The sequence below is a fragment of the Hyperolius riggenbachi genome, chromosome 3, assembly GCF_040937935.1.
Source record: "Hyperolius riggenbachi isolate aHypRig1 chromosome 3, aHypRig1.pri, whole genome shotgun sequence".
Lineage (NCBI taxonomy): Eukaryota > Metazoa > Chordata > Amphibia > Anura > Hyperoliidae > Hyperolius > Hyperolius riggenbachi.
Window position 1 is genome coordinate 219,765,261 of NC_090648.1, and position 12,281 is coordinate 219,777,541.

General features: G+C 41.9%; 1 protein-coding gene and 1 long non-coding RNA gene across 6 annotated transcripts in view; one reads left to right on the plus strand and one right to left on the minus strand.

Moving 5' to 3' along the window:
• Positions 1-9,352, plus strand: part of LOC137563386 (uncharacterized) — a 29,574-nt gene extending 20,222 nt beyond the window's left edge. Inside the window, exons 3-5 of the long non-coding RNA XR_011030340.1 lie at positions 4,392-4,495; positions 5,101-5,218; positions 8,910-9,352. This is a non-coding gene — a long non-coding RNA (uncharacterized lncRNA). The remainder of the gene's footprint in view (positions 1-4,391; positions 4,496-5,100; positions 5,219-8,909) is intronic.
• The window catches only part of VPS13C (vacuolar protein sorting 13 homolog C), a 390,940-nt gene that overhangs the window by 12,345 nt on the left and 366,314 nt on the right, over positions 1-12,281 (minus strand). For 4 of the 5 annotated variants that reach the window (XM_068275765.1, XM_068275764.1, XM_068275763.1 and 1 more), the window contains one exon: positions 6,735-6,849. In XM_068275765.1, the coding sequence (XP_068131866.1) occupies positions 6,735-6,849 (115 nt within the window). Of the gene's footprint in view, positions 1-4,214; positions 5,285-6,734; positions 6,850-12,281 lie in introns of those variants that run through there. The other variant, XM_068275766.1, reaches the window with a different exon arrangement.

Genomic DNA, 12,281 nt, shown 5'->3' on the forward strand with positions numbered 1-12,281 from the left:
TGCCACCACCATATTTGACAGTGGGGATGGTGTGTTCAGAGTGATGTGCAGTGTTAGTTTTCCGCCACACATAGTGTTTTGCATTCTGGTCAAAACGTTCCATTTTGGTCTCATCTGACCAGAGCACCTTCTTCCACATGTTTGCTAGGTCCCCCACATGGCTTGTGGCAAACTGCAAACAGGACTACTTATGCTTTTCTGTTAAAGGGAACCTTAACTGTGGGGGAAAAAAAAACCTCACTTGCCTGGAGCTTTGCCAAGCCTCCTGCAGCCGTCCTGTGCCAGCGCCGGTCCTTCGGTGCCCTCCGGTCTCCCTCCACGGCTAAGTTTCGTTTTCGGCCGACTGCCAGTCGTCCTCCAGGAAAGCATCCTCTTCTTCCGCATTCCCTGACGTAAAGCGCGTCATCCGGATGCGCTTTATGGCTGGGTATGCATTCCATGGACGCGCTTTACGTCAGGGAATGCGGAAGAAGAGGATGCTTTGCCGGAGGACGACTGGCAGTCGGCCGAAAACGAAACTTAGCCACGGAGGGAGACCGGAGGGCACCGAAGGACCGGCGCGGGCACAGGACGGCTGCAGGAGGCTTGGCAAAGCCCCAGGTAAGTGAGTTTCTTTTCCCCCCCACAGTTAAGGTTCCATTTAACAATGGCTTTCTTCTTGCCACTCTTCCATAAAGGCCAACTTTGTGCAGTGCACGACTAATAGTTGTCCTACGGACAGATTCCCCCACCTGAGCCGTAGATCTCTGCAGCTCGTCCAAAGTCACCATGGGCCTCTTGACTGCATTTCTGATCAGCGCACTCCGTGTTCGGCCTGTGAGTTTAGGTGGACGGCCTTGTCTTGGTAGGTTTACAGTTGTGCCATACTCCTTCCATTTCTGAATGATCGCTTGAACAGTGCACCATGGGATGTGCAAGGCTTTGGAAATCTTGTAGCCCAAGCCTGCTTTAAATTTCTCATTAACTTTATCTCTGACTTGTCTGGTGTGTCCTTTGGACTTCATGGTGTTGTTGCTCCCAATATTCTCTTACACAACCTTTGAGGCCGTCACAGAGCAGCTGTATTTGTACTAACATTACATTACACACAGGTGCACTATTTAGTCATTAGCACTCATCAGGCAATGTCTGTGGGCAACTGCCTGCACTCTGACCAAAGGGGGCTGAATAATTACACACACCCCACTTTGCAGTTATTTATTTGTAAAAAATGTTTGGAATGATGTATGATTTTCGTTCCACTTCTCACGTGTACACCACTGTGTATTGGTCTTTCACGTGGAATTCTTATAAAATTGATTCAGGTTTGTGGCAGTAATATGACAAAATGTGGAATACTGCAAGGGGGCCGAATACTTTTGCAAACCACTGTAAGCCTTATAAAAGTTTGCATTTAGCCATTAACTACTTCACATCTAAAGCCTGTAATGAAACTACATGATGGCATTGGATTTTTATATAAATAGATTGTGCACACCATTACTCTTGTGACAGGCTGTTTTCACAACAGGAGCTGCTATAATTGCTCAGTTTAGCCATTTAAAACCTGGTGGGATAACTAATTGTAATTAAGCACTGTTAAATTATGCTACATACACACTTAAGATAAAAGTATTTGGAAAAGGTAAGATCACAGAACAATTTTACCCCTTTCAAAGTAGTATGAGAGCCATACTCTACACGGTTCATTCTATTGAGCTGAACTCCCCATCAGATAAAAATCTTTGCAAGATGCTGCACACAAAAATGCTGTACACATGCAACAGATCAGTATCTGCTAAAGATCTGTTCCTGCAAAATATCCGTTCTTGCAAAATGCATTCATAGTCTATGATATCTGCAGATCTCATACACACCTTAACAGACATTCATCTGCAGATCAGATCCACCAGGATGGATCTTCAGATCTTCAGATGATTGTCTGATCTGCAGATGAATGTCTGTTAAACATTCATCATTGGGTCAGGGCTAGGACAATGTTACAATGTGACAATGTTTTGGGTTATAAGCATTTATGAATTTCTTAATACTGTAATAAATCAGCAAGAAATATGCATATAAAATTATTCAAATAGTTTTTTTGGAGAGGGGAAGGATCTAATAGGGAATACAGAAAATATTGTATTTGCTCACAAGGTGTAGGCAAACAAGTAGAAATTTATGTACCGTATTTTTCGGACTAGAAGACGCTCCGGACCATAAGACGCACTTAGGTTTAGAGGACAAAAACCAGGGAAAAAATATATATTTACTAAACCTGGTGCGTCTATGGTGCATTGGCATCTTCAGTATCTTCTCCCCCCAAATATTATGTCCCTGTGTCCCCTTGTCCCTTTTGTATCCTTATATGTGCCCCTCTTTGTCTTCTGTCCTCCTCTGTCTTGAGTCCTGTGTGTCCCCTTGTCCTCTGTGTTCCCTATCCTGAGTGTCCCCTGGCCTGAGTCTTGTGTGCAGTGATGTGTCTGGGTAATATGGTACCTATGGCAAACACTGAAATGGTGCCTGCCCCTACCCCCACCAGTCAGAGCTCTCTTCCCCTTTAAAAACAGCACCTATCCCCACAGCAAGACACCCCTGTCCCTCTACCCCCTAGCTCATGACACCCTGCCCCCTAAAGCAAATAACACCCCTGCCCAGACTGTCCCTCGTCCACTCACTATATGATATGCCCTCCCCAGCACATGACACCTTGCCAGCCAGCAGCACACCCCTTCCCTGTCCCCCAAGCAAGTTATCATCCTTGGGAAAAGCATGTGGCACCCATGGCCCCCGGGTAATGTGCAGCTCAGGAGTGAGGGACACTTTGTACCTGGGCAGAGAGGGAACCCATCCGGATTACTCAGCTGCAACGATGAAAGCCTGCACCATCACATCCCGCACCGAGAAGGGGAGACAGCGGCAGAGCATCCCAGCTGACCGAGGAGGAAAGAGAGGTCATCCAGGTCTGACTGCTGCAGCGATCGCAGCCCGAACCATCACAGCCCGCACAGAGAAGGTGAAAGAGCGGCAGAGCTTCCCAGCTGACCGAGGAGGAGGGAAAAGTCATCCGGATCCGACAGCTGCAGCGATCGCAGCCCGCACCATCACAGCCCACACAGAGAGAGGGGAGAGAGCGGCAGAGCATCCCAGCTGATGTGCAGACGGGCTACAGCATAACGGGGCCACAGTGGCGAAATGAGTAGCGGAAACAGTCCACAGAAAAGCCGCTGGCTGGTCCGTGCACGCTGCTGAAGCCTATCTCTCATCACTTCCGCTTATGTCACTAATGCGGAAGTGACGAGAGATAGGCTTCAGCAGCGTGCACGGACCAGCCAGCGGCTTTTCTGTGGACGGTTACCGCTACTTATTTCGCCACTGTGGCCCCGTTATGCTGTAAGCCACCGGTCTGCACGTCAGCTGGGATGCTCTGCCGCTCTCTGCCCTTCTTGGTGCGGGCTGTGATCGGCGCATACTGCGATCGCTTCTCACTCCGCCCAGGTACAACCTGTCCTAGTAACATATTACCCCGGGGGCCCCTAGAGACACAGGGACATAGCAGGGGACACGGTGCAGCGCACGGGGTACAACAAAGCAGATGGGGGACTCAGAACAGGGGACAGGCACTTGGCCAAAATTTCTGCATCCGGACCATAAGACGCAGTGACTTTTTTCCCCCATTTTGGGGGGAGAAAAAGTGCGTCTTATGGTCCGAAAAATACGGTAATTAACTAGGAACAGAATGAATGATCATTCTCAAATTAAATGATAGCAAACCATGCAACCGATATAGTTAATCATAAACCTGGAAGCCTCCATATTGTGATTGAGGGTTTCATTTAAAAATGCATAAACTGCCACAATATTTATTAACATACTGCTCAACAGTTTCATTCAAATGTTAGGTGGTGCCATACAAAAGTTAATTTTCAACCTTGTAATTCATTTTAAAGTGGACCTGAACTCTTGCACAGGACAGAAGGAAACGTAGAGAAATGCACCTTATCTGTATTTAGAGAATTTAGCCGGTTTAATCCCCCCTTATTTGTGTCTAATCAAAAGTTGTAATTTGATCTCTCCCCTGTGTCACATGACTGCCATGGCAGAGATGGCAGATAGATTGTGAGCTCCTTTGAGGGACAGTTAGTGACAAGATATATATATATATATATATATATATATATATATATATATACACACTGTACAGCGCTGCGTAATATGTCGGCGCTATATAAATACTAAATAATAATAATAATAATAATAAGCTCATTTAAAAGCACAGGCTGTTAACAATATGTCTGTTTCCATGAATCAGGAAGTAGAAACAGTGCCGATTTATTTTTTAGGATTTGTATCAGTTGTAACACAGAAATGTTTTTTGTTTAAAGGTTATTATGCTGTTGTGTATCTTTCAGAGCAGAGAGGACGTTCTGAGTTCAGGTCCGCTTTAAAGGAGAGGTAATCAACTGTTTCCCACATTAGCACCGAGATAGGCCAGGAGGATGAAGAGGTGGCTAAGGTAATAAAGAGTATGATGACTCCTGCAAAACATAGGCACACAGTGGGTGTAATTGGTGAAATGCACACAGCGGGAAGTATTGGGGAAGGCAGTGCCGCACATGTACAGAGAATATACATACATTACAGTATAGGATCTCTGAAAATTGACCATGTTCACAGGCCCTAAAATGTGCTCTTTCAAAATGTAGGCAGTGTCGGGGCTATACTGGTTCTGTATTTGTATATCCCAAGATTAAAAAACTAAAACTATATGAGATGCTACTTCATTGTCAAAGTAATGCATCATCGTGAAAACGTAAATTAATATGAAAAAACAAGTTGAAAGGTATTTTACAGCATTAGGTAAATATGCATCATCCAAAAGAATACAACCAGGGGCAAATAAAAATCACTATTTTCAAAGAATATACCAAAAAGGCACACACCATTAAGATAAACTTATTTGTAATCCCAAAAGATATTTTGGGCACACCAAATGGCACCTGTATTGCAAAACGACTTATGTGCAGCAGCACATGCTTCATAGGATACACATATACAACTTGTATATAAATATGTATACAGTACTTCTAGATATAATGCATCAAGACTTTCTACCAGCAGCATCCACGCTGGAAACTGTCCAAAAAGATTACAATAGATGGAAGGAAGAAGTAGAGAATTGAGAGGAGGAAAAAAAAAAAACAGGATCACAGTCCTTGGCATGAAAACCATCCTAAATGTGAGTGGAACTGTAAAGTTTAGAAATATAAGGAATGTATTTTACTCTCCTTTACTCCAATTTTCGCTGCGTGAAAGGCAAGAAAGAGAAAATAAAGACAGAAAAGTTAGGAAATTTTTCTTTAGCTCGTTCATGTCAGGCACAAATCTTCTAAAATTTCAGCTAAAAAAACAGTAACGTGCACAGTGTAATGCATGTCACAGTGTGATCAAACCCTCCAGCGATAAACGGCAAAGACCCTTTTTAAAGAATATTGTATGGCGAATAGAAGCTGCTCAATTTCTAGGCAAGACTGGCTGGCTCCTTCATTTGACAATAAAAAGCAACACATAACAGTGGCCAGTGCAGACATGCACAGATACCAACCCCATCAAACCAGTGTTTGCTGCTTCTGAAGTAAATTCCATACTGCTTTCTTCATGTTTTTGTATTATTCACTGCAGTGAATACCCCACTGATAAATCCCCAACGTAATCAATCTAAATTGACTAGCAGCAGGACATGCAAGATGTGTTTTTACAGATCCAGCAAGGCAGGGATTCCAGACACATCTGAATCTGTTCTGGAAAGATCTGCTTAATCAAAGCATCAGTTTGAGCCCTAAGATCTGCTGATGTTATCCTCAGCTTTGTTTTTCCAGTTGCAATACTTTTAATATATCTTATGCAACAAAATAGTCCATGACATAAATGCCACAAGAACTTATTGTTCTAATATTGAAGTGCCTGGTTTGAAGGGAATGGAAGACATAATTAAAGCAGGTCGTCTTACCCACTACAAGCACTTCCACAGAACACATCAGAAAATATGCCATTGCATGCCCAAATTTACAACTGAAAAACACCACTTACAAGAGGTTGCTATTTTATCTCTAGCCATTTGTAAATTGCTTATGATGGAGAAATAAATATGGAGCCATGTAAAAGATTTTTTTTAAATCAATCAAAGCAATTGTAAGCTATAAATATCAGATCCAATTACAGGGCCCATATGAATTAACTTTTTCTCCTAGGTGATATTTTCAAACTTGACAATAAAATGGCTTTAAAACCATTAGCAAGCAAGAAAATACTCTAAATTGTGATAGTAATTTTTCACCTACTTTTTGGTACTTTAATTGCAAAGTGCTGAAAAGGTTATTTTAAATAGAAGATAAAACATTATCACCTAGGAGAAAACTCAGGAGAAAAAGTTAATTGCATTTGGGTCCAAGTCTATGAAGTCAGAATTATTGGGTATTAAAATCACAAGATTATATGGTGAAAAATTGCTAGTACTGTATTAAGGATCAAATTGTTCAACGAGTTAAAAATGATAATTAAAAAAAAGAATTACAAAGAAAAAACAATACATTGTTTATTTACCTCATTCTCCATGGAGATTAATTATACAATAGTATCACCTAAAACTGGTGAAACTGCATTGGTTACCCATACACATCAAGTGTGCATCAATGGAAGATAATAGAATGTATAGACTTCTAACTTCAAATGAGCTGCGATTTTATACAACTTACCTCGAATAAGTTTAGACCTTGTGCTTCTTGTTGGTTGTATGGTCTGATTATACCATCTTCATGAATAAGACGTGGAGGACGCAGTGGAGACACATCCTCTGTAGACTCTGCAGCTCTGAGGATAGACAAAATAAGCCTATGAGTTCAGTGAATGACAAGTATTTGGCAAATAAAAACACAAAAAATTCATGTCAGAGGTTATTTTATCAGCAACATCGAAGCAACATGATTTTTATGTAAACTTTAGACAACATATTGTAAATGAATGGCCTTCTAGATACGCATTAAATAACACAAATTAAACGTATCCAGTACCATTTAAAGCTTGACAAATACATTTTAGTGTTAACATATTCATCTGGTATCTTTTGTTCCAATGCATAGCTAACAACTAATAAAAGCAAATGCTTCCCCCCCAAAAAAATTAAAACCACCTGAATACATAGTAGATTAATTCCTACATATTGCAAAATTGTTACTTTAAGAAAATCTTTGTGTCAAACGTACAAAAACAATAGGTCTTAACCATCAGGATCCCTGTAAAATATATAGTAATCCTGCAAATGTAGCTTCTATTTATTAAAACATTTTAATACATTGCATTTGTAGTCCTAACCTGGATCATTGCAAATCCTTAGAAAAGGGTATACTAGAAGATTGGGGAACTAGTGGTTGAGCAACTGCTGTTATGTGCATCTACACAGTAACAATTGTTATAAATCCAGACAAGGTTTGCCAGATCACTTCTCCAGCCTGGAACGCTTTGAAATTCATGCCCTATATCTTTGTACTATGGGATGCTGAGAAATTATCATCCAAACCAAGAAAGAAAAGACCTAGAGTCATGCTATACCACGTGTTCACACAAACTCATCCCAAGGGAAAAATGTTTTATGAAGGAGCTGTGTCGCGCTCCTGTATGATTAGAGAATGGTTTCCTCATGATCAGTGCTTTTTGAATCACTCACCTGGAACAAGTATGCAGATAGAGAAAGTGCGAATGCCTGATCTGCAGACTCGTTCTAGGAGAGGAAAATCTTATAATCAGATAATCGTGCCATTACAGCTACAAAACTTGCATTTTTAGACACAATAGCTTATTCAATCTGTCTCATGACAGTTGTGCTTTATGCAAGCTCCAGCTGCTTGAAGACCAGTCATCTGGCTTATTTATAAAAAAAAACAAAACTTCTGTAATAAAGGAGAACTGACATAGTTATAGAAGTAAACTGAGATATACTGTACCCTACCAAAGTTGACAAATGACAAATCTTGATTTAATGCAGACATACAAAAACCTTGTGCTGCCAATAGGAAAAACATCTCTTCTGACATTTAAAGTAAGCCCAAGACCCTCACTGGATCTAAGATTACCTTTTAATCTCTTAACAGCAACTGTGTACACTATTTAATGCATGGAAACCATCTGTCAAATTGATAACTGCCACTTGCTACTTCATTACGAATCATTACCATTCTTACTGAAAATACTTATACACAGCTGCCGAAGCAAGCTTGGAGTATGTGCTGAGGTAAGCACATGTATGGGCTCATGACTAGGTATATTGCCCATGCATAGTCTGACAATTAGTAATGGACATTGAATACTGCACGGTGGGGCTGGAGGCTTTTAACTGCTTTAATTAATTAGTGACCACCTGACAAAGCCTCTCTCTACCCATTGCTGTTGAATAGCAGAGATTTGCCACTACACTTTGCAGCTGTGACAAAAACTTTGTAGTCATTTCAGTAGAAGGAACGTAAAATTTAAAATCAAATCATCTGATCAGAACTCATCCAACCATAACCATGAACAGGGGCGCAGCAATAGGGGGTGCAGAGATTGTGACTGCATCGGGGGCCTTGGGCCAGAGGGGCCCTCCCTCACTCACTCAACCACAGTATTAACTCTCTCTTGGCCCTGTGCTCATAATAATCACTTCTTTAGATAATTTGAATAGTAGTAATCATTAACAAACTGTTCCCCATCCCTTTCTTGCACCTCTGACACTGTAGTTGCCATTGGCAGGTTTTCGTGTGCAGTATCAATTGTTATGTATAGAGTGATTGGGGGGCCACAATGTAAAACTTTCATCGGGGCCCACAGCTCCTTAGCTACGCCACGGGACAAAAATTACACATTCTTGCTTTTTACACAATGTATTTATTTCTTAGAGATATGAACCAGGGTGTCTCATGGTTACCCATGTGTCAAAATAAAGAGTCATCAAGAAACCATGCATACTTGAAAACCTTACCAGACAGATGTGCATTTCATCATTACAAGTACAAAGCACAATGGAAAAGGTCCTAGGCCTGCTCAGGAAAGCTTACAGTCTTAAAAAAAATATCCAGAATCCAAAATCACGGGATATGGATGTGAAAATCGGCCAGGCTGAAGGTCTTTTGGCTTAGGATAGTCACATATGGGATGAAGAGTATTGAATACTGAAGAAGAAAGAAAACGGAGCGAAAATTTGAAAGGATAAAGGTCTTTGAAATGGGCTAGATTTTGGCAGCAACTTATACGATAAGTTTCAAGGAGCCCAAGAATAAATTCTGAAAAGAAATAATACTTATACAGCAAGCATTAGCTATGGTTCTCATGGATAAAAATATCAACCAAAACTGTATGTTTATTGAATGGGGAAATTTTTTCAAACAGAGCGCTTATGGTAGGGCAGGAAATGATGTGTATATGGCAAGCAGAAGCAACCTAGCATTAGCAGCACTTCAATTGGTTTGACATGGGAAAAATGGTAGGAGTGGAGTTATGAGCCCACGTTTGCAGCAATTTGTGTTTTCAGATCTAGTTATATAGAAGACTGAAAGCAGGAAGGTAGCATTTAAATTCTGCCCAGCTTCCCAAATAAACACCAATATAAATATGTAAGCCAAGATTAAAGCTACCACTAGAGTTGCTCAAATCCGAATTCGGGAGATACCCGGATAGTTCTATAGGCAGTAGCAGTGGTAGCGAGTCTTGTCCAAGGTCTCCTCACGTAATAGGTGTAGGCTTCCTGAACAGGGAGAGCTGAGATTCAAACCCAGGTCTCCTTTGTTTGAGGCAGTGCCCTGAACAAATATACTATCCAGCCACTGTAAAGCATACCGCCGCAAATGACGGGTCCGTCAGACCCTCCCACCGGGAGGACGTTCAGCCGACAGTAGCACGTGTGATGCACAGCTACCTATCAGTATGCCGACAGCGTGTACACACGTGCTACTGTCGGTTGAATGTCCGCCCAGCAGGAGGGTCTGATGGACCAGTCGTTTGCGGTGGTATGGTGTGTGTACGCCCGTCTGATTTGGGGAGTGGGGGGGTTTTCTCTGGTGCACGCCCCTGTTCATATCCCCTGGGTCCTCTCCCCCCACGAAGATGGAACCCAATGTATGATTAATTATAAGTGAGAATAGAGCTTGGTAATTTATCCCCGAAGGGGAAGGAAAAGCAGTTTATATCAATCAATTGATCTAAGTCAGGATTATAGGTACAAAAACAAGAGGATAAATTAATGAGAATATTGCCCATTCAATAAATTACGAGGTGCTACTTTAATCTTTATGGAAAAGGCAATCTAGCAGTTTCAATGTCTTATAAAGTTGATAACAACAAATATGCCCACAAGATGGCGACATGGAGCATCTCTGTATCTTTTTACTTGAATACCATTATCTGGACAATGTGCTGCTATAAAATCTCCCACAAGAGGGAGTATTGAGCTTCTTTCTGCTTTTGCCTTGAAAAAAAAAATCAGATGTATCTGATGAAACGCGTCGGCTAATTCTGTGCCTCCCAGGCTGCCGTAGTGTTCTGATCACGGGAATGTTCCAACCCTCCCGGCCCAAGTTTGAACTTGTATCCAGCGGGGAACGCGGATAGCGGTGGCGTAGCCAGACGGAGGTGCTTACGTACACCCTAGCTGAACAACAATAGATGCGGGGATGCCCGCACGGAAGACCATCCGCATAGTGTAAGCTGTGGGGCTGTGATTGGGCCAGACAGTGTGGAGCGGACTACAATGGCCGGTGAAAGGGACCCCCCGTGTGCACAGGGGAGAGGTCTGAACTTGGGTGAGCCTAGTTGCTGCCAGGGGTTTTATCTTCTTCTTTTGTACTGCCCGGAGGGTTATGCGAGTTGCCGACAGCCTTGCATTCTCCCTTATTGTGCATGCACATGCTATGAGCTTGCTTCTGAACTGCTGCTATTCCATCTCCATGTTATGCAAACGTGTTTACCTAAGGAGTGATTGAGCTTGGACTTCAACAAGTGTCATTAGGACACATAATGCTTTCCTCTGGATTAGGTCAATGATAGGAGAGGTTACACAGGTCCATTCAGTATTCATAGGGAGATTGGGGAAGTGCTGTAACGGTGGCCACCGCTCCGGGTTGTTTATAAGGGTTGGTGCAATACTGAGGGGTCAAGGTTGTGTGTATGTGGATAAGAAAGTTGATCTCTGAGTCATTTTTTATACGAGTTTAAAGTTGTGTTATGCACAAAATAAATAGGTTGTTAATATGGTGTGTGTACGCGCCTTAAGACTGGTTTTGTCTCAGGCAGATAATATAGCAAAATCATCACAGTCATAAGTCTATCTCATATTCTTCACCTGATGGCCGCCACAATGCAAAGTAATCCATGAGGACATCAAAAGTGCATAGACTGCACGGTTTGATGTCCCATCAGTGCACTGCATATTACCGTAGAATCGCAACACACGGTTGCAAACAAAAATATGCAAACACATTGTGATTTCCATTCATTGTAGAGAATGAAATCGCAATCGCATTGCTAAAAATTACACCAGAACAGAAGTGCCGTACGTTGTGTTAGCACTTCCATTTTTTTATGCATTCAGGTGGGGAAGCCTTTGGGCAGGGTCCTCCTCATGTCTCCTACCTGTTCATGCACCTCCATTAGCGTACACCCATCCTATGGATCTGAGTGACCTCGACTTGCCTTATCTCCATGCTCCCATCCAGTGCCTGTAAGCATTACCTTTTACTCATACTGTGCTGCTTGATCTGGTTTGCATGTATTCCTGTATTGTCTTATTGCTGTATGTCACCCCTAAATATTGTCTGTAACCTAAACTAATGTACAGCACTGCGTAATATGTTGGCACTTTATAAATACAATAAATAAATAAAATACGTTAACACATACTAAATATTTGAAAAATGGGACTTTTCAGCAACCCTTTTGGCATCAATAGCCATCCTCTACTTTATAACTAGTCACTGTCAAATATGCATGTAACCAATCCGTGAACTTTCAATCCTCACAGCGGAATGGCAGGTTTGCCTCATTCCAAATACCTGCAGTTGAACCGATCATTCTCAAATGCAAAATATTCTGTGAAGATAGCTACAACAGAACTGTCTCAGTTTTGGAAGAAACATTTTTATTATTATAGCACTATAACCAAGTATACAATATCCTAGTCTATTCTGATCCAATAATCCTCTAATAAAACCCCTGTGTCCCTGCGTCATGCTGTCCCAGTGTAGCTGGGTCCGTGCTTTTGGCTACTGCGCATGTGC